Source organism: Pleurodeles waltl, chromosome 4_2 (assembly GCF_031143425.1).
Source record: "Pleurodeles waltl isolate 20211129_DDA chromosome 4_2, aPleWal1.hap1.20221129, whole genome shotgun sequence".
NCBI classification, from domain to species: domain Eukaryota; kingdom Metazoa; phylum Chordata; class Amphibia; order Caudata; family Salamandridae; genus Pleurodeles; species Pleurodeles waltl.
The window spans coordinates 678,989,918-679,013,681 of record NC_090443.1 but is presented as its reverse complement, the minus strand read 5'-3'; the positions used below and the strand labels follow the sequence as shown (position 1 = coordinate 679,013,681).

General features: G+C 45.3%; 1 protein-coding gene across 1 annotated transcript in view; it reads left to right on the top strand.

Annotated features, from left to right (window-relative positions):
• Positions 1-23,764, top strand: part of LOC138293182 (calcium-activated chloride channel regulator 1-like) — a 417,394-nt gene that overhangs the window by 334,332 nt on the left and 59,298 nt on the right. Inside the window, exons 9-10 of the mRNA XM_069232259.1 lie at positions 7,091-7,197; positions 20,940-21,161. Coding sequence (XP_069088360.1) covers positions 7,091-7,197; positions 20,940-21,161 — 329 coding nt within the window. The remainder of the gene's footprint in view (positions 1-7,090; positions 7,198-20,939; positions 21,162-23,764) is intronic.

The window sequence follows — 23,764 nt, the reverse complement described above, 5'->3', positions numbered from 1 at the left end:
TTTTACCCTACTTAGCTTGCTCTGTTTTAGCGTATTTATTTAATGATATCTTTTAAGATGGCTGCCTTGTTTTTAGTTATGCCTATGTTTGCACAATGGCTGGTACAGAGCTGATGCATTTGCCATCTGTGTCACTTTATAGCCAAGCAATTTTCATAAGTTAATGGATCATCATGGGATCCCTGAACTTTGTGAATGCATGTTCACAAATTATTTATTTGCATGATGTTGTGCAAGGGACCCCTGACTGCTTCCATCATACATTTAAAGTGACGAAATAGTTTGCTAGTTTACGTTTGGTACACACCTGCTGATCTAGTGCAGCATATGTACAAGTATTAAGTTCTCAGTATGAAGGCTATCACAGACATGGGTGTATGCTAAGATCAGCAGCTGCCATTCCCAAGGTGCATACAAATTGAGACCTACATCACCAAGATTGACACAGTAGGACATTTGCTAAACCATGTTTCAATTAGGGGACAGTGTCAGTTCGTTGTATAACCACTGATCACCCAACTTGGCAAATGTAAGATGATGAATGTGGCTAACTGTGATCTACAATACCTGATATAGATACACAGGGCCCAGAGTAACACATTTCATGTGCATAGACATGAGCATTTGACAGGATTTGCTCATTGTTAGTAATTTACAGGGGATTGATAACGCCGTCATCCTGAACCCTCTATTTTGGGTGTGTTTGATCCATGGGCACCTAACCGACATTGGCTACTTGACCTGCACACACAGCACAGGTGGTAGTGGCAACTGTTGTCAATGGTAAATACCACATGCGGATGTGGCCTGAGACTGGAAATTGAGACCTAGTTCATGTTGTGACAATACTAGCTGTTGTGTGACAGCAGGCATCCTACCCACCTGGACTGGCTTTGCCTTTCCAACATCCTTAGCATGGCAGAGTACCTCCATGCATCCATGCCGTGCTCCTTTGCCCTTTCCACTACCTGATTATCATGGCTGACATGCATTGTGTAGTAGGTATGTCCCCCTCGCTTGCAGTTAACAGTTAGGCATTTATGTCCTCCATGCAACTTACTCTGCATCTGTGTTGTATCCCTTTGACGATCTCCTCAGGGAAGACGGCTGCCACCATCTCCCCCATGTGGTCCAGGCCCTCCTCCGGTGCTGGACTCCCATCTCCAGTCTGCCGTGCTGCCTTCCTGTTCCTTGCCATCTTTTCCTTGGTCCTGCGCTTGCAGTCATCCCAGCATTTCTTGCACTCGGTGACTGTTCTCTGTACTTCTGTCACACTGTTGATCTTATCGACAATTTGTTGCCAAATTGCCTCTCTCCTCTCAATTGGCACTTTAGAGGTGACAAAAAGTTGATGCTGGTGTTCTGTCACCTCTTTCACCAGTATTTCGTGCTTCTCTGCACTGAACCAACACTTCCTTTTCTTCTTCTCCCTCTCCTGGGTCTTGTCTGGGTCCTCCTGGCTGGTTCCTGGTTGGTTGTAGTCTTCCTGGGGTCTCTCATGGCTTCTGGGATCCATTTTGGGGCTCCTTTGCACATTTTGCTGTGTTTGCCCTGCTTTTTGACGCTATTGTGTCAAACAAAGGCGAGTATCTGGTTTGCGATGTCGTAAACCGGAATAAAGTCATTTTCTCCACGTTAACGTCATTTTTCTTTATGATGTGGCGGAAAGGTATGAGTAAAAAAAAATGACTGCTCCCCGAGGTTTGCGCCACAGAGCGTCAAAGTATAAATTTGATGCCCGGGTGGCGCTAAGAAATGGCATTAGCCGGCGTTAAACTTTTTGACGCAAAACTGCGTTGGCGCAGTTTTACGTAAAAAAGTATAAATATGGTCCTTAGTGTTAATTACGTAGTGACAAATGCACCCTTCCACCAAAATGGGCCTGAGGATCCATTTTGTGCTAGGTAAATCGCACTAAATGCAACAGGACACGAACATCTGTAGCTAGCAGCGACTAGCTCTCTTTTTGTTTTTTGTTTCTGTGCTCTTGCAGTATGATTTTAGCCCTAAATTACTCTTAATTACTCAATCTGGCATAATCTCAGAACTGCAGTATTTTTGCATCACAAGAGTAATGGGTAGGTACTGAAATTACTGCCATTACTCCGGTGTATTAAAAAATTATCCCAGGCTTTGTTTCTTCATTTGTGAATTTCTTCTCTTGCATGGATGTATGAATATGGACTAAACCCTTTAAACCCAAACTGGTCTAGTGTAACTGAATTATACTAGTCACACTTGTCAATGGGGATTCGTATATAGGTTCACATCTAAAGATCATGTCTAAAGATAATAATATTGTTTCATTTAGTTATGATCAAGAGATACATTCAAAGTTCTAATTGTGAATTTGGTGTATCATAAGGAGGTTGATGGAAACCATTTTGACATTTTAGGAATGACGTGTAATGTGCCAAGCATCCATCCATCCATTGTTTTCATTTATCGTTCTTGAATATGTGATCAGTGACTGTTCACCACATACTGGCAATCGCAAGTAGGGGGCATTTACCACAAAGAGTAGACATGCATGGGGAAAAGTTTTCATCCATGGCATAAATTAACCTGATTGATTACACATGCTGGTCTACGGTGTACCTTATACAGCTCTACACTTGATCCAGTAAATGACGAGTCATTGATTATGTCTCTTAAATTACTAATAATACAGCTTTTGCTCATCTAGTGGGCTTACGAGGAAAGACATTTCTTCTTAGGGACCTTGCACATAGTCTGGTTGTCCTATTTTCATTGGAGAGCAGGCACATGGGCTGTTGCCCCTAGATCCATGCACAAGGCCCATGACTACATCCAATATGTCTGCCAGAAAGATGGCTAGAGGTCTAGAGCATGCATTGCAGAGATTTCTGGTTGCAATGCGATTGCATTTCCACTGGGTTTAGTGTTGGGGAAATATTGTTTTTCTTCCATTCCCTTCACTGTATATACACCAGTTGATTCTTATGTGTTTTATGGCATGTATAAAAACTTACATCACAATGAATGTTGCGCCTGCACTTGGTTAATCTATTTAATGTTGAATACTTTGAATATGCACTGAAAAGAGTGACCTTATGTTTTTTTTTTTCAGTTAGAGCATTGAATGTGTCTCATGATTATAACAAAAATAAGACAAAATTAATATCTATGGATGTGTACCTATAAATGACTCCCACTGGACAAGTGCCCATAGTATAGTTATTTTCTTTTGAACTTCCCTCCACAGAGCTCCCTTGTGGTAGCTCAGTTGTCCACGGGTCCCCTCTGTGGTGTGCTTTCGGTTGGCCCTAGATTTGATCAGCATGCCCTCGACGGAACCCTTTTCCCAACTCTGCCTGCTGCTGGTAGGGTGTAGCCTGGGGTGCCATATGGATGGTATATTCGCTTTGCTATGGGACTGATGGGACTTCTCTTTTTCATCTTCTGCCATGTGTGGTGTCTAATATCTGGGGCAGTGTAGCAGGTGGAGGAACTGCTGCACCTCGCCTATGTGGTGTCAGTGGGTTTTGCCTTGTGGTCACTTGTTAAGGATCATTTATGCTCATTGTGTGCTCTCCTTAAGGGTGCCTTCTCTCATACCTACTATATGGCGGACTGCACACTCTTGTTATCCATGCCCTTGCATATCTCCATGTGGACCACCTATCAGACAGCCTGTTTGCTAGAAGGAGTTCAGTTGATTCCTTCCTTGCCTCTTTGTCACTCGTAGCAAGCTGGCCGTCACAGCTGTCATTCAGAGCTGCTGTGCAGGTACCATTTTGAGGCAGGGATTGCTAGTGAAGCTCTGTCTTCCCTCTTTTCCATAAACCTCATTTATAATACCTCCATTTGTTCCTTTAAAGTGCTCAGACCCTCACCGATGACAGTACTCAAACTTTAAAATGAGTAGCATTCAGGAAACGCAATACAAATTGCAAACTTCTGTACCTATTCCCTAGGTGTTCTGCCAATGCAAGAGACTTATTTTTAGCCTTACAAGCCATATGAGCATGCACACAGGAAATTACCAAAAATAGAAAAAAGGTAAATGTGCACGTCAAATTTTTGATTATCTGTGTATATATGCTCCTTTTAGCTAGAAGGACCTAGAGGTACCTGTAATATTGTTATTCTACATATGTTTAGTCCTTCATTCCTTCATGCATCCATTTAGTAAATACATATGGATGTATTTGTGGCATGAATTAGCTGATCTCAAGTGTTCAATTGCATTTGTTCTTATGATCAGTCATTTTATTGTGGATAACAGTAAGAAACTGGAATATTAGTTGAGAACCCAGCTCAAGTATTGATCACAATCCTTCTCAGGACGAACCACTATAGTCGCTAAATAAACCTGTGCTTAACCCTCCGGTAGCATGAGATAAAGCATTCAAACTTAACATATAGCCAATGTGGACATTTTTTATGCAATACATGCACAATAATAAAGTTAAAACAGAACAGAAAAAAACATCCAAACCACTTTAGAAGAATAGATAATATTATAATAAATACAATGACAAAAAAGTGACAAAACTCAAATGAACAGAACCAGCTGTGGTCATCTGGTTCCTGAAGACAATGTCAAAGTCAAGAGGCAAGGCCAGTCACTATGGATCACTGGTTGGATACATGGACCAGGTTTCCCATTGTGGAATGTTTATTTTCTGACTTTGAAAGGTGGCTGTTGATGAGCTGTCAGTGGGAGAAACTACAAGCTGTATTTGAAGCAGGAGTTGATGATGTAGGGTTGCTAAAAAGTGGAATCCCTCTGCAGTCATCAATAAAGTTAGGAAAGTTCTGAGCAGACAAAGTCCAAGGTCTGTGCATGGGAAGGGCCTGAAGTGACTAGGATGTTGCTTGGCTTCAGTCCAAATTAAGCTCTCTACTTTCAGACTTACAATTGTTCCTAGAAGTCAGATTTTCTTCAGCAGGACAAACCAGCAAACTTAGGCTGACCCCAGTATGACGTGGACAGATGCTGTGTTGACGGTTATCCCCATCTCTGTTGATTCTCCAGGTAGAAATTTGGCAAACAGACTCAGCTCTTCCAGTTTACACTCTAACACCAGCTAAGGACCTGGGGGACACGCTTAGTGGTAAGGACTCACTGCAACAGTGGCCAGTAGTACAGTCCAGGGCAGGTCCAGTTGGTACTGGTCAGCTGGGAAGTTGCAAGGAAAAGGCCTCTGGAAGCTTGCTGTATCCCTGTAGCTCCAACAGGAGGTTAGACAACTAGATCTTTGGAGTCACTTCTGGGGCCCTGAGTTAAAGGGAAGCAGGCCCAGTCTTCCTTCAGGTCATGCAGGCAGCAACGAAGTCCTTTCTCTGATTCTTTGCAGGTCCAGACATGTTCTGAGGAGGGTACTGGGAATGCCACATTTATGCACAGTGCCAGCCTATGAGTGGGGGAAGATCCTGGCCACTCCCTAACCATTGCAGTAAAAGTTCCAGTGGAGACCATAGCCACTTTGCTGATCTTCTTGTGTGTGTTTACAGTAAACTATGCCACATTTCCCCTCTCTACCTAGGCCCACCACAGCAGAACATTTTGGGGGTCATTCTGACCCCGGCGGTCAGAGACCGCCGGGGCCAGGGTCGGCGGGAGCACCGCCGACAGGCCGGCGGTGCCCCGCAGGGCATTCTGACCGCGGCGGTTCGGCCGCGGTCAGATGCGGAAAACCGGCGGTCTCCTGCCGGTTTTCCGCTGCCCGTGTGAATCCTCCATGGCGGCGGAGCGCGCTCCGCCGCCATGGGGATTCTGACACCCCCGACCGCCATCCTGTTCCTGGCGGGTCTCCCGCCAGGAACAGGATGGCGGTAGGGGGTGCCGCGGGGCCCCTGAGGGCCCCTGCAGTGCCCATGCCAATGGCATGGGCACTGCAGGGGCCCCCGTAAGAGGGCCCCACTATGTATTTCAGTGTCTGCTATGCAGACACTGAAATACGCGACGGGTGCCACTGCACCCGTCGCACATACCCACTCCGCCGGCTCCATTCGGAGCCGGCTTCCTCGTGGGGAGGGGTTTCCCGCTGGGCTGGCGGGCGGCCTTCTGGCAGTCGCCCGCCAGCCCAGCGGGAAAGCCTGAATGGCCTCCGCGGTCTTTCGACCGCGGAGCGGCCATATGGCGGTTAACCGCCCGCCTCAATCAGAATCAGGCCCTTTGTCTTCTGGTCAGAGTTCTCTGTACTCACCCATAGATGTGGCTGTGGTAACAAGTAAACCCTTCCTATGTGGTTAGCCCAAACCACTGTGTGTGGAACTGAGTTAACCAGTAAGATAAAAGGTAGGCAGGCCAAGGTGTGACCTACATCTGTCAGTGACAGGTCATCCTTTAAAGCTCGGGAGAGGGCTGGATACAGCCCCGAGGCCATCTTGCTCTAGAAAGAAAAACATGTCCCCGCTACCACGCCTTTTGCTGACTATATATGGGAGCATCACAGTTGAGCCATCAGTAGTCAGGTGACACTGGAAAGGCCCTTCTGGCTCAGTCAGAAAAAATACTTTCTAAAAGGGTTATTTCTAAAATAATTGTATAAAATCTGACTTCACCATCAAGTTGGATATTAAATTACTATTAAAATAATAATTAAGCATTATACGTTGTTATAATGAAGTCTGTGTTTTCCAAGGGGAGAGCCAACCTTGCCATGGTGAAAAATGACTTTGGAGATCTTTGACTTGTAGGGCATGTAAACAATAAATATACATATACTGCTTTTTAATGACCATGCACACTGCATAATGAGCATTTAGTGCGTATCAGACGGGTGACACATAAGCATTAAAAATACAGGAATATAACATGCGTCATGTTTAGAAACAATGTTTCAGCAAAAGGAAGCAAAAACCTGTGGTAATACCACACAGGATGGTCATTTCAAACAATACCAACACATTGTATATGCTAAACTTAGAAGTTAATGGAGCAAACAAGTTGCCAAATATAGAAGCGCTTTATAGCGCAGCTAATAACCATGTTATTCTCCTGATTACCAAATCAATCGACTTTAAATTGACTATTTCAACTTATCATTGAAGTGTGACAGGAAACACTCATCAATATCGTACTAAGAGGATGACTGATTATTTTTTTTATTTTTTCCAGGAGGTTTGATGTTTTCAAGCAAAGATAACTTTACCTCCACTGAACTAATTGATGCTTTTAGTGGACTATCTTCAGGAAATGGAAATACTTCTCAGCAAGCTATCCAGGTCTGTTCATCTCAAGCAAAGTGAAAAGAACATGCTGTAACTCATAGTTGTTAAAATATATTTCTTCTCTGTAGATTTGTTTATCCTTCTTGAATGCTTAGTATTGTTAATGTTAGTCAGCCTAAATGTATATCGTCCCCTTGGACAATGCTTGGTGATTATATATCTTTATAACCTGGCCGTGCAAATTGTCTACATGACTTTAACTGGAGTTTTTCTTCCATGGCCACATTGGTTATGGTGTGAAACTTATTTAGGTTTGTATTGAAATTGCGTTAGTGCTTCTACCACACCCTGTTGCAAGGTCCAAAGATCCATCAACCTCAAAAGGCATTTATTCCTACAAAGGATGAACATGCACCAACAGGGGCATACTTGGGGGTGAGCTATCATTTGCTAATAATTTTGCAATGGTTAGCTAGATCTGCATAAAAAAATCATGTACAAAACTGGGTTTATGGTGTTAATTGCCTAACAAACTACGGGGTCATTACAACATTGGCAGTAAAAGCCGCTTACCGCCGTGCAGAAGACCGCCAACAAACCACCGCAGCTGCGGAATTCCGCCACAGCTATTATGACCCACAGCTCGGAATCTGCCAAAATTTAGACACCCACACAAGTTCGCCACACCAAAGGTCAGTGATAAACTGGCGATAACAAATCCGACAACTCCACGCCAACAGGAATACGCCCACACTATCACAACCCAAGAATCCATGCAGCGGTCTTTTAACCGTGGTATTCCATTGGCGGTTCATATCGCCGCGCCCAAAATACACACACTCTTACAAAACACTACCACATTGGACAATTCCAAATACACACACCTGATACACATACACACACCACTCCCACACATCCAATACAATATAAAACACACCCACATCACTCGCAAACCCCTATGACAAAAAATTGTGACAGAAGGCCAGAGAGAAACACCACCAGAAACAACACTAGCATCCACAGGCACTCAACACCATCACTCACACAACGTCCACGCACCTCGCATAACACACCCCTAAATATCACCCCACACATCACAACACACACCACCCCACGGCACCGCAAAGACACCCCAGGTTTTCTGAGGAGGAGCTCAGGGTCATGGTGGAGGAAATCATCTGGGTCGAGCCACAGCTATTGGGATCAGAGATGCAGCACACCACCATAGCTAGGAAGATGGAGCTATGGCGCAGAATCGTGGACAGGGTCAACGCAGTGGGACAGCACCCAAGAATACGGGATGACATCAGGAAGAGGTGGAACGACCAAAGGGGGAAGGTGCGTTCCAGACACCAGATTGCAGTTCAGAGGACTGGTGGCGGACCCCCACCTTCTCCCCCACAACTAATAACATGGGAGGAGCAGGTCTTGGCTATACTGCATCCTGAGGGCCTCGCAGGAGTAGCTGGAGGAATGGACTCTGGTAAGTCAAATCTTAACTACTTCATCCCCCACCCTACCTGCATGCTATCACATACCCCCACCCTCGCCCTCACCCCATCAATCCAACTCCTCACACATGTCCCACTATCACAAACCACACATCCCAAACCCAAGCCCTGCATGCAACACCAAAGCATGGACACCCATCACCAAGGCATGGCCACTGCACATACCCATACACCCCCCTAAACCATTATTACACAAGGTCCCACACAAGAATGCAAGCACTGGGGTACAGGGTCACCCACCCATTGCACACCATGGCACATACAGATGCAATAATCATGTCTTTACACCCCTGCACGACCCCTACCCAACGTCACCGGACAGGAGGGTCCAGACATGTCCACTCCACCCGCAGAAAGATGACAGCAGCTCTGACCAACTGGATCTAAATGACCAGTCTGGCCCATCTGGGATCTCGGGACAGTCACTTCCCCTCACACAGTCACAGGCCACTACAGAGATTCTCCCCTCTGGAAACACCAGCACAGCACCCACCCAGCGGGCCCATACCTCTGTCCCCAGGACAAGTCAAGCAGCAGTGTGTCCACCACTACAGGGAACCCAGGCTAACCCACCACCCCAACAACACCAGGGACCTGGGGGCAGTGGTAGTGGGCATACGGTTCAGGGGACAGAGGCCCAGGAACACAGGGGAACTGGGAGGGCTGCTGTGTGACAGGGAGAGGATGGGCCCAGGGAACCCACTCTCCACAAGGCCCTCTCCAACATCATGGGAGCCTACCACACTCCCAGGAGACGATAGCAACTGTACTGGCCAAGTTTCTGGAGATCCAGCGGCTGCAGGAGGAACAGTATTTGGGGTTCAGGGAGGAACTCAAATCCATCAATACCACCCTGGGCACCATTGTAGGGGTGCTGAAGGAACTCATCAACACCAGGAGGGACACTGTGGCCCAACAAGGGCCCCCTGACACTAGCCTTGACGATGAACTGCCCACCACCTCCGCCGGCGTTAGTGGACAGGAGGCACCCCCACAGGACCACGACACCCGCACCCCACCCCCTGCAGATGGAGAACCACCCCGCAAACGGTCCCTGAGATCCAGGACAAAGACTGAGAACAACGCCAAGACCCCTGCCAAGAAATTAGACCACCCTGATTGTCATCCTTCTGTCCCACTTTGTCACCCTGTCCATACTTAAACTACCCTAGCTCCAATTCCTATGCCCCTTTGGACAATGCACCTGCGAGACTAATAGACTGGACTCTGCCATGGACATTCCTCCACCATCACTCCTGACCAATTTACAACGCCCTCTACTATTTTGCACTTAAATAAACACCCTTAAATCACAAAACAATCTGGAGTCAGTCTGTGCTTTCGAAAATGTGTATTTGCAATAACTGTGGAAAAATACTATATCCAATGTATTGTCAACATACCTATGTCACACAGCTCTAGTCCATGCGGAAACAAAGCAGATGTCACACAGTGGGACCCACATCTGTGAAATTGAAAGGGAAAGTGACAAATCAGGGTCCATACACTGGGTGAAAGTGACACATAGATGAGAGGTAGAAGAATTAAATCAGATGTAGCAGGCAGTGTTGTCTTCTTACCTGTGTCTCACTGGAAGTATTGAAGAATCACTGTGTTCCTGTTGTCTATGTCCTCTTCTTCTGCTTCCTCGTCTTCACTATCCACAGGCTCCTCAGCTGCCACAACACCTTCATCTGGAACATCCTCCTGCAGAAAAGGCACCTGCCGTCGCAAAGCCAAGTTGTGAAGCATACAGCAGGCCACGATGATCTGGCACACCTTCTTTGGTGAGTAGAATAGGGAACCACCTGTCAGATGGAGGCACCTGAACCTGGCCTTCAGGAGGCCGAAGGTCCTTTCTACAATCCTCCTAGTTCGCCCATGTGCCTTATTGTAGCGTTCCTCTGCCCTTGTCCTGGGATTCCTAGCTGGGGTCAGTAGCCATGACAGGTTGGGGTAGCCAGAGTCACCTGCAACTGTCGAGGGACAACTGTTAGACACACACTAACCCTTAGGGACAGCCCCATACCCAGACACCTAGTCACACTGCATTGGGTCCTTGTCCTCACCTAATAGCCACACACAGTGCCTCTGGACTTGCCCCATCACATAAGGGATGCTGCTATTCCTTAGTATGTAAGCGTCATTCACTGAGCCAGGAAACTTGGCATTCCCATGGGAGATGTACTGGTCGGCCAAACACACCATCTGCACATTCATAGAATGGTAACTCTTCCGGTTTCTGTACACCTGTTCACTCCTGCGGGGGGACCAAGGCCACATGTGTCCCATCAATGGCACCTATGATGTTGGGGATATGTCCCAGGGCATAGAAGTCACCTTTCACTGTAGGCCAATCCTCCACCTGCGGGAACACAATGTAGCTGCGCATGTGTTTCTGCAGGGCAGACAACACTCTGGACAACACGTTTGAGAACATAGGCTGGGACATCCCTGATGCAATGGCCACTGTTGTTTGAAAAGACCCACTTGCCAGGAAATGGAGTACTGACAGCACCTGCACTAGTGGGGGGATTCCTGTGGTATGGCGGATAGCTGACATCAGGTCTGGCTCCAACTGGGCACACAGTTCCAGGATTGTTGTACGATCAAGTCTGTACTGTGACAATTACATGTCGATCCTCCATTGTCGACAGGTCCACCAGCGGTCTGTTCACTGGAGGATGCAGCCATCTCCTCACCTGCCCCAGCGGACGTGCTCTATGGAGGAGAACAGCGAGCAGAGAGTCAACCAACACTGAGGTACGTAAACACAACTTTATTCCATACTTTTTTTAAATCAATATATGCCTGTATTAGTGTTTATGCAAGGCCTAGATATGTGTGACACAGTCAAAATAAATGCCATGTGGCCCCCTGAAATGGGGGCTGCCTGACCTGTAAGGTGGGACAACGGGATATGAGGTAACTGCCCTGGCGTAGTACACTGTCGCGGTAGGCTGTCGAAGACCGCGGCGCAATCCTGCATTGGTTAACATTGGACCCAATGGGTCCCAGGAGCCAATGACGATGTACGCCGGCGGTGACCGTATGCACCGCCGCGGACGTCACCGCCATTTTCTCTCTGTTCACTCACTTGATACCTGACCTTCGACAGGAGAGGACCTACACGGCAAGTGCTGCTGTGACCTCAGTCTGGAAGAGACAATGGCTCATGTGTCTGGGGAAAGGGCCCCTGCCTTCAGCACGGAGGAGTTGGAGAAACTAGTGGATGGGGTCCTCCCCCAGTACACGCTATTCTACTGTCCTCCAGACAAACAGGTAAGTACACTGTGAGCATGCCGAATGAGCAATGCCTGTGTGGGAGTGGTGTGGATGAAAGATAGGGGGAGGGGAGAATGAGGCATGCATGAAACGACGGTGAGTGCATGTGCGTCATGGCAAGGGTAGGAATGGGGGCCAATGACTGACGGTGCGGACGATTATATCTTCTCCTTTTCACCTGTACTATTCGTGTAGGTCAGCGCCCACCAGAAAAAGGATATTTGCAGTGCCATCGCCAAGGAAGTCTGGACCCTGGGGGTCCACCACAGACGGAGCACCCACTGCCGGAAAAAATGGGAGGACATTCACCGCTGGAGCAAGAAGACGGTGGAGGCCCAGCTGGGGATGGGCTCCCAACGTGGGAGGGGTGCCCGTCGCACCATAACCCCCCTGATGTTCAGGATCCTGGCGGTGGTGTATTTGGAGTTGGATGGGCGCTTGAGGGCATCACAGCAGCCACAAGGGGGTGAGTACACTCTCATTCTGCTGATTCACCGCACATTGTAGGTGGGGGAGGTGGGCTGTGGTTTCCCCTAGGCCAGGGCGAGTTTAGTAGGCAAGGTCCCTTCTGAAGGCAGGCCATGTGGCACCCCACCTGTGTTCAGAGCCAACTACACGTAGTCAGGCTTCTGTGACTTCCATGTGTGCAGCAATCGGGCATAGGCCTTGTACCTCATGTCCCTGTGATTAATTAGGGAACTCAAAGTGCACGGCGTAGTGCAGGGGGCTTCTCTGTCTGTAGTGTCCACCAACTGTAGCGATATTGCATGCACTCCACATGTCTTTCTTCTGTCTCCCCCCCCTTTTTGTGGTCTACCTGTTCTTGTGTGCATTAGCATCATCAGGCGGAGGAGCAGTGGCCCTGGAGCAGGAGGGAGCTGCATCCCACATGGCCCTGGAGGGCGACACAACGGAGTCAGAAGCCCCCATTGGGACGGAGGGCGAGGGGAGCTCCACGGCGGGGACAGGAGCTGAAACCAGCGACACAGACTCCTCCTCTGATTGGAGCTCCCTTGCAGTGGCAGGCCCCTCTGTGCCCCCCGCATCTACAGGTACAGCCGACACCCCCCCACCAGCACCGCCATCCCAGCAGCCCCTCAGTGTGTGTCCCGTGGCAGCTCATCCAGGAGGGTGGGCATCTCCTTCGCCCCAGTCACCTCAGTCCCTGCCCCTGTCAGCCCTGCTGCCCTCAGTGAGGAGGCTATTGACCTCCTGAGCTCCCTCACTGTTGGGCAATCTACCATTTTGAATGCCATCCAGGGTGTAGAGAGGCAGTTGCAACAGACAAATGCATACCTGGAGGGGATTCATTCTGGTCAGGCAGCCCAACAGCAAGCTTTTCAGTCTCTGGCCTCAGCACTGATGGTAGCCATTCTTCTTGTGTCCAGCCTCCCCTCTCCAACTTCCTCCACCCAGACCCAAACCCCTGTACCTCAGCCTATCCCAAGCCACCATCAGATCAGCATGCACACACCTCAACACACAAGGGAAGCTCAGGCAAACATAAGCACCACACATCCCACAGGTACTCACGCAAGCATCATACACATGCAGACATAGCCACATCCACTGCCTCCACTGTGTCCCCCTCCTCGTCGTCTCCCTCCTCCCTCGCAGTCTCGCCTCCACTCACACCTGCATGCACTACATCTTCAGCCACTACCTCCATCACCAGCACACCCACCACCACACCCCGCTCACTTGCACTCACTACCCCCACTATCATTCACACATCCCCTGGGTCCTCTTCCAGTTTGTCTGTGAGCCCACCTCCCAAGGTACACAAACGCAGCCACACACCCACCCAACAGCCATCCACCTCACAACAGCCTCCAGCCCATGCACCTTCACCCAAAGTCAGCAAACGTACACCTACTACAACCACTACCTTTTCCTCCACTCCCAAACCCCCTCCATCTACCCGTCCCAGTGTGTCCAAAAAACTTTTCCTGTCCAACCTTGACCTCTTCCCCTCACTTCCCCCAAACCCTTTCAGTCCCCCAAGGCACGCCTTTCCAGGTCCCAAACCAGCACCTCAGCCACAACATCTGCAGGAACAGTGGTGCCAGTAGTAAACGGCTTCTGGAGTGCGCCAAGCAGCAGGGCAGCCAGTGTGCCAAGGAGCCAGACCATAGACATTCCCCCACCTCAAAAGCACAAAAAGTTGACCACTGCCTGGCGGGAGAGAGGCAAAACATCTACCACCAAAGTCTCTCCCAGGAGTACAGTTGGGAGTGGGAAGACAGCTGCGCCACCTTTGAAGGTAGGAAGGGGCACAGAAAAAAAGGCAAGTCGCCGAAAACCTGCACGGTGGACAAGACCGCCACCAGCACCGCTGAACAGGACACCGCCGCCACAAGCACAGCTGCCAAGGACACCGCCGCCACAAGCACCGCTGCCAAGGACACTGCCGCCACAAGCACCGCTGCCAAGGACACCGCCTCCACCAGCACCGCTGAACAGGACACCGCTGCCACCAGCACCGCAGGCCAATGAGCGGCAAAAGCTCCTACGCTACTGAGGCCGTCACGAGCAGGATGAAGTACTCTGGACACCAAGCCCCCTTCAGAACCAGTGGAGATTCACATCCATTACCTCAGTCCTTGGCAGGATGAAGCACTCTGGGTACAAAGCCCCCTGCAGAACCAGTGGAGATTCACATCCACTACCTCAGTCCTTGGCAGGATGAAGCACTCTGGGCACCAAGCCCCCTCCAGAACCAGTGGAGATTCACATCCACTACCTCAGTCCTTGGCAGGATGAAGCACTCTGGGCACCAAGCCCCCTCCAGAACCAGTGGAGACTGTTATCCACTTGTAAGACTGTGGCTTTGCACTCCCCAGGATGCAGCAGTGGGCAACCCACCCACTGTAAAGACTTGTGAGACTGTGGCTTTGCACTCCCCAGGAGACAGCAGTGGGCAAACCACCCACTGTAAAGACTTGTGAGACTGTGCCTTTGCACTCCCCAGGATACAGCAGTGGGCAAACCACCCACTGTAAAGACTTTTGAGACTGTGGCCTTTCACTCCCCAGGATGCAGCAGTGTGCAACCCACCCACTGTAAAGGCTTGTGAGACTGTGGCTTTGCACTTCCCAGGATACAGCAGTGGGCAAACCACCCACTGTAAAGACTTGTGAGACTGTGGCTTTGCACTCCCCAGGATACAGCAGTGGGCATGGAGCCCCCTTGTGGATCTGGCATTGTGCACTCATTCGGCTGAGGTGCCCCCCCTTCCTTTCCCCCTGAGGTGCCTGCTGTATTTCTATCTGATGCCCCAGCAGTATTCTCTCCGTTTTGATCGGGTATCTTGTGTGGGCCTCGCCCATGCATTTTGGGCCCAGCGGTCCACGGACTTTAATGGTGGAATACCTTGGACTTGTATTCTTGGTGCATATATATATATATATATATATATATATATATATATATATATATATATATATATATATATATATAGACATATATTTTTGATTACTGTATTTTAATAGATTACAAACGTTCAACTCATTTCCTTTTGTCCTTGCATTCTTCCAGGGGGGGTTGGGGGTTGCAAATGTAATGTATCAACATGTACTTGTGTGTGTGTTGTAGTGGGTGAGGGTGGGAGTGTTGCGTGTTGCGTGTGTGTGTCACTCTTTTTTCCCTCCCTCCTCCCCTGTGTCGTAGGTGCAGTACTCACCGTGGTCTTCACCGCCGTCTTTGATCTTCCTGGTAGAGGAGCAGGAAGACAAAGGCTGGGAGTATCTGGAGCGTGGGTTCCATGGCGTCCTGGTTCCTCCTGGGGTGTGTAGAGGTGAGCGCTTTCCCTTCCAAGTCCTGTTTCTGCCGTGTTTTTGTTCGCGGTGAATCCGTCCCGGAAAATGTGGCGGATTGGACTGTTGTAATACGGTGGGGGGAACCTTGTCTTCCGCCTGTCTGTTGGCGGTTACCGCTGTGGTGTTTGTTTGTACCACCATGGCGGTCGAAGTGTTAAAGTGGCTGTCTATGTTGGCGGTTTCCACCACAGTCGTGATTCCATTTTTTTTACCGCCGGCCTGTTGCCGGTTTTACCGCCGCTTTAACACCGACCGCTAGGGTTGGAATGACCACCTATGTGATGATTTATCAAACAGCACCATGCATATTATACATTTAATTAAATAAAGCCTTTTCGATACCTTCTTTAATATTGCTGTTCCTATACTAAGAGCCTGCTTTCCATTGAGGGGCCAGGGCACAGGACCTCCAAGGACCTACACCCACAGGCTTTTGTACCTGTCGAAAGATCATGCACAGGTAATTTTGGTGAGATGAGGGCTGGGCAAAGGGCATGTACAGACCAGGCACTTTGTAAGGCTGAATGATATGTGCAGCTAGTTCATGTGGGAGGAAAGATATCAGAGAGCCTGGCTAAAGTTGCCCACAGTCCACTTTTTTGTGCTTTAACACCCCTTAAAAGAACCACAACAAATGTGGAGTTATAACATTGAATAGGTCACAATGGTTAGAAATGATTGTGTTCCTATAAAGTGACACTCCTGTACTGGCCTAAGGGCCCCCCTGCGCTTTGCTCCACTAGAGCCAACATTTTTGGAGCTAGCGCAGCAAAGCACCACAAAAGCACCAAACATTTTAATGCTATTGTGGTAACAACTACCATGGTGCGCCGTATTGTAAATACTGTACAACCATGGTGTTGGGGGGGCAGAGGGGGCTGCAAGAAAAGTGGCGAATCAGGACAGATGCGCCACTTTCTTGTAAAGATGCCCCAAACTATACATTAAAAGTATGGTTACTTTGAAACTGAAGTGCTTTTTCACTTTTTAAGCTGTTCAGAACATCCAAAAACACACAAAAACATCTTACTATACTCTGATGGATCTATCCATGTAGCTCATGATGTATCACACATGTGTTTACAAAGAAATTATTGGTTTCAGGTCATATCACAGTAATATACTTTCCTAACTAAATATTGGTAATCTGTAATATTTTTATTGCGGACTATAATACATTTTACTAACAGGAATATTTGAGATACAGAAATCAAGCGTTGCTCAGGATTAGCAATCGTCAGTCACTTCAATTTAGCACAATCTCAATTTAGCTGGGTACAGGGGAAACCCAAGAGTTGACCAAATCAGGAAAAATATGTGTGGAGCGGAACACATTCAAAAAGTTCAAAAAGGGGAAAAAGAATTTAGAAAAAGAATCTCGGACTGCAAGCTACTAGCAAAGTTAGACAAAAGATAGGTAAAAAAAAGACAGTGTCAACATATCAGAAGCTCAATCAAGAGTCTTTTAATGAGTGTTAAGGGTCAATCTCTAAGTCTCATTGAGGCATCTCAAAGGGGCAAAGCAAGAGAGGAAGATACCTCTTCAAGGGGCACAGCACATGAGGTTTTTCATCAGCTGGGATCTGGAGATTCTGAAGATCAAGAAAGCATCAGAAAAAGCTGACCAAATTCCAACTGGTCATCAATACAGTGGCAGCTGCTGTGAAAAAAAGTGGTGGGGCAGCGCAGGGGGGAGAGGGAGCAGCACGAGGGGTGAAAAATAAAAAATAAATAAATGAGAAAAACACTTACATGCCGGACGCTGCCACAGTGCCCTTCTGCACCTCTTCTTTTCAACGCCCGGTAGTCCACGCAAGACTCCCAATCCCAAAAGCCAATACAGATGCTGCTCTGATGCTGGTAATACTAATTACTTGCATGAGAGCAGCACTGTGATTGGACTGAACGGTCTACTTTGATGCTCAGTCAGGCCCTAGGAGCCTGTGCTTGTGCTCCACCCGGCTGTGCACCGCAGCTCAGGTGTAGACATCTAAGTGCTAAAATGGCCGGCCAAACTAACATGCGTACTTGCAGCAGTGTCCACCACTCCTCCACCTGCTGCAGCTGCTGTCCATCAGGAAGCTCAGCCCTGCCCCACCCTTGAATTTGGCTCAGCAAGGTCAAATAAAATGATAATACCCTGTGTTAATATGTTATTATAATTTTCGTTTTCATGTTTTCACTGCTGAGAAAGCTGTGGGGTTATGCTCCTTCACCTTAACAGAGGAGCCACCACTGCATCAATATATCAAAGTTCATACAGCATTCTGATTCGCCAAAGATGACAGTCCATTTTATGTTGAAGGGGCATTACCCAATAGAAATCGATCACAAGACTCCAAACTGCAACATCCATAAATCTCCCCTGGCTTGTCCTGGGAACACCTTCCATCCATCTGACTCCTCTCAAGTCTGAAACAGTTGTATACAACATCAGTCCATGTTCCAAGCTGTACTATATACAAAGACACCATTGCACTGCTCTCTACATCTAAAACACTAGGGGTCTACTATGAACTGCATGTCTTCTCATGGGAGAAAGAAAGTTCATGTTAAGGAATGAATCACCATTTCAAGCACATTTCTGAAATACAAGCTTAAGAGGCCTTGTTTAGGCTAACACAAGAGAATTACAGCAATGGGTTTAATTATTATGTTTTAATAAATACATTTATTATGCCTACTTGTGAATTCAACATTAATAATATCTCATTATTATGACTTTTTCATTTACTTTGAATGGACAAAAGAATCTGTTAGTGCATTTCAAGGAGTGCAATGGGGAACTACATTTCTTCCATTTTTGCACCCATATTTAATTCATTTATCATCAGAAATACAATATTGTTTCAATACATTCTATTAACCTAGAGCTTAAATTATATTATTATAGCAGTTTACCCCTTCTAACATTTGATTAAACTCAAATAAAATCTATGTCAAACTCTACAGTGTAAACAAGTGCACATTAATAAAGACCAATTTCATCATTCAAACCATCAGTAGTTTGATAAACATAAGGCATACATTTATGACTTTTGTGACATGAGGGACAGCACTAAAATTTTAACTACATACATATGAAATAACTCCTGGTATAGCAGGGTTCTGGAAATTTAACATAAATGTCCTACCGCTTTTACACAAAAATACATGTCTACATTCACTAGTTCCTACAAAATGTTTATCAGTCTTTGTTCTTGGTCTGTATGTACATAATTTGACAATATAATAATTCACTATATATTTACTTTATATTGAAAAGGACTCTGTTACTGCATTTAAATAGGTACAATGGAGAAGTAAATTTCTTCCATTTTGCATGCATATTTAATTAATTAATCATTAGAAATTCAATATTGTTTCCATACATTCTATTGGTCTAGAGCCTGAATTATATTATGATATTAGTTTAATCCTTCTAACATTTGATTTAGTTCAAATACCACCTATGTCAAACTCTACAGTGTAAACAAATGCACATTAATAAAGACCAATTTCATAATTTAAACCATTAGTAGTTTGATAAACATAAGGCATAAATTGATGACTTTTGTGACATGAGGGACAGCACTAAAATTTTGACTACATCATTCCTCCCTTTGATAGTGAATTAAACCATCACAAAATACTCCAATTCTATTTTTCAATGAGGCAGCTACAAATTTCTGAGGATTATTCAGGTAAGGTGTTCCGAAGTTCTCCCCACTACTCATTGCTTCCCATGCGCTTGTTGCTGTTAGTATTTTCAGGCCCCATTTGAAGACAATCATGTTTGTAATGTACTTTCTTATCTCTTTACTATTGTCAGGTATGTAAGTGCAACACTGTTGCACGTGTAACATCTTGCAAAATCTGCCTTCCTTTATGAGGCGCTTCTCTTACGTAAAGTGATTTTGTAAAACCGCTGATCTCGCAGAAACCATTTCTGTGTCCATTAACAATTTGGCACCTACAGTGTCTGTACCTATTTCAGCTACATTTGTTGACAGTTGTTTAATCTTGAGATAATTCAAGATAACATCTCCTGACGGAATTATGGCACACTAAACTGTCTCCTACAATCTCTAAAGCACTAGCTCCTCTTTTGACTCCGGAGATCGATTCCTCACTCCATATTGGATCATTAAAATGGTCTACATGATAAATCTTTGGAAAATCTACTCCCAGGTAACATGTACCATACACGGCTTTGGGTAGCTTGTAATAAGCATTGTTCCACATATGAAATAACTCCTGGTATATCATGGTCTTGGCCATTTTACACAAAAATACATGTCTACGTTCACTAGTTCCTACAAAATGATTATCAGTCTTTGATCTTGGTCTGTATGTACATACTTTAACATTATAATACTTAATTCATATGAGTTTTATATTTACTTTATATTGAAAAGGACTCTGTTACTGCATTTAAATAGGTACAATGGAGAAGTACATTTCTTCCATTTTGCATGCATATTTAATTAATTAATCATTAGAAATTCAATATTGTTTCAATACATTCTATTGGTCTAGAGCCTGAATTATAGTATGATATTAGTTTAATCCTTCTAACATTTGATTTAGTTCAAACACCACCTATGTCAAACTCTACAGTGTAAATGAATGCACATTAATTAAGACCAATTCCAGCATTCAAACCATTAGTAGTTTGATAAACATAAGGCATAAGTTGATGACTTCTGTAACATGAGGGACAGCTTTAAAAATTTGACTACATCACTTCCTCTGATGCATCTACAAACATTCTACATAATGTATTATTATTCTGCCACATTTCAAGCAGATCTGAACTTTCTTGAAGTTCATCATTCATTTGGAGTGGCCCTGTACTGGAAATAGATGAGCATTTTATTTACCTTTGAAGATGGTACCCCATAATCTTTGCAATTGTTGCCCTATTGTAATGCTGTTCCAAAATAAGAAAAGAAAATACAACCAAGCAAGTTGTACTGCTTGTAATTTTTTTGTAACATGTCAATGGTAGGTACTTTACCTCTACAACTAAGAGAGTAGAAGAGCAAGTGTGTTTGAAATAAGAAGTTAAACTCTCTCATTGATAATGGGAACGACTTGTAAGATCCGGAACGCATTTCCTTACTAAGGGGAATTATTGTCTTACAACCTTGCAAACTACTATACTTGAAATCATAACAGAGACTGATTTTTTTTCTTACAGATGGAAAGCATTAGTTTTACTCTACATGATGTAGACTGCCGCAAGGGTGCAGTATCTTTTGATAGCACAGTCGGAAAAAACACTTTCTTTGTTGTAACCTGGCAGAACCATGTTCCTCTCATCAAAGTGTATGACCCATATCAAAAGGAATATCCCCAAACAAATTTTTCCATCAATTCAACTATCAAAACAGCACGATTGAAGATCCCCGGCATTGCAAAGGTAAACTTTTTTTATCACTTTAACCATCTGGATATGCTTTCATTTCTACATTCCTTGAATATTTGAAGTTGAATTTGCATGTGTTTCGACAGCTACCACTGTGAGCAAATGAGATCATGAGTTCAGCATCGTATACATTAATTTAGTAGCAGTCTACTCATATTGGATAATGTAACTACTTTTATTTTGTAAATGTTCAATCTGAAATGGCACACTTTCCACACTTAAAATTTTCAAATTTAGGTTCTTGACAATAGTGTCTGTTTTGGAATAGATAAGAATGCTAAAGCTGCAATGCTTGTAGTTGTGGGCTAGTGTGTCATAAATATACTTTTATGCACATTTAAGCATTGTTTTTCATATATATATATATACTTTAGATGGGTAAATCATTATTATCTATTGTTTAGGCCATTTTCAGAAATGAAATCACCTATTCCAATCATACATTTGTGGTGCAATTTCCCTGAATTAAAACATTGTACAAAAATGTAAACCCAAATTTAATGTTAGAATTGTATGGATATTGCCTAATTTGCATGCTAAAAATAATAATTACTCTGGGTCCAATCCTTCCTTGACACAGTGATTACGTTTTTATGGGTGGATCATTGCCCCAATGCAGACAACCCTATTTATGGACAGAAGACACTATCTTTAACCCCTTCGCTGCCAGGCTTTTTCCCCCTCAGGTGCCAGGCCTTTTTTTGGCTATTGCCCTCGTAACCTTTTGTCCACATAAGCTACTCATGCCAAATTTGTGTCCTTTTTTCCAACATCCTAGGGATTCTAGAGGTACCAAGAGTTTTTGGGTTCCCCTGAAAGAGACCAAGAAATTAGCCAAAATACAGTGATTTTATTTTTATTTTTTTTAAATGGGAAAAGAAGGGCTGCAGAAGAAGGCTTGTGGTTTTTTCCCTGAAAATGGCATTGGTGCCAACATCAACAGCATCCCAGCTTTCAGGAACTGGAAAACTTTAATCAGAAAACCCAATTTTTCAACACAATTTTGGCATTTTACTGGGACATACCCCATTTTTATGATTTGTTTGTGCTTTCAGCCTCTTTCCAGTCAGTGACAGAAATGGGTGTGAAACCAATGCTGGATCCCAGACACCTAAACATTTCTGTAAAGTAGACAAAATTCTGAATTCAGTAATGGGTAATTTTTGTAGATCCTACAAGCGTTTCCTACAGAAAATAACAACTGAAAAAAATAAATATTGAAATTGATGTGAAACAAACAGCCATTTTCTCTACGTTTTACTCTGTAACCTTTTCCTGTGATGTCAGATTTTTTAAAGCAATATACTGTTACGTGTGCTGGACTTTTCTGGTTGCGGGATATGTAGGGCTTGTAGGTTCATCAAGAACCCTAGGTACCCAGAGCCAATAAATGAACTGCACCTTGCAGTGCATTTTCATTCTAGACCTGGTATACAGCAATTCATTTGCTGAATTATAAAGAGTGAAAAATAGGTATCAAGAAAACCTTTGTATTCCCAAAATGGGTACAAGATAAGGTGTTGAGGAGCAGTGGTTATTTGCACATCTCTGAATTCCGGGGTGTCCATACTAGCATGTGAATTACAGGGCATTTCTCAAATAGACGTCTTTTTTACACACTGCCTTATATTTGGAAGGAAAAAATGTAGAGAAAGACAAGGGGCAATAACACTTGTTTTGGTATTCTATGTTCCCCCAAGTCTCCTGATAAAAATGGTACCTCACTTGTGTGGGTAGGCCTAGTACCCGCAACAGGAAATGCCCCAAAACACAATGTGGACACATCACATTTTTCCACAGAAAACAGAGGTGTTTTTTGCAAAGTGCCTACCTGTGGATTTTGGCCTCTAGCTCAGCCAGCACCTAGGGAAACCTACCAAACCTGTGCATTTTTGAAAACTAGAGACCTAGGGGAATCCAAGATGGGGTGACTTGTGGGGATCTCAGCAGGTTCTGTTACCCAGAATTCGTTGCAAATCTCAAAATTTGGCTAAAAAAACACTTTTTCCTCACATTTTGGTGACGGAAAGTTCTGGAATCTGAGAGGAGCTACAAATTTCCTCCAAGTCTTCCGATAAAAATTATACCTCATTTGTGTGGGTGGGCCAGGTGCCTGCAACAGAAAAAGGTCAAAACTTGTAGAGATTGAGGGGATAGCACAGCGAGTTGATAAGCACATGTTCTTCTTTTAAATATCTTTAGGCTGACTCTGCTTTGGGGACCCACACAAGTGAGGTGTCATTTTACTTGGGGGACTGAGAGGAACGCAGGGGAGTAGGAATTTTGTGCTGGAGCAGTGATCCTACAAAGAAAAGTCAGGAAAATATTCATTTTTAAGCAAATTTTGAGGTTTGCAGAGGAATCTGGGTAAGAAAACTTTGGGGGATCCACGCAAGCCACACCTCCCTGGACTCCTTGGGGTGTCTAGTTTTTATACAATGTGTGGGTTTGGTAGGTTTCCCTATATAAAGGCCGCATGCAGGACCAAAAACATAGGTCCCCCCTGCCCCCCAAACACAGGTAGTTTTGTAATATATCATTTTGATGTGTCCATGTACCTGTGTGATGTGCCTAACATTAAAATTGTGAAAAGAAAC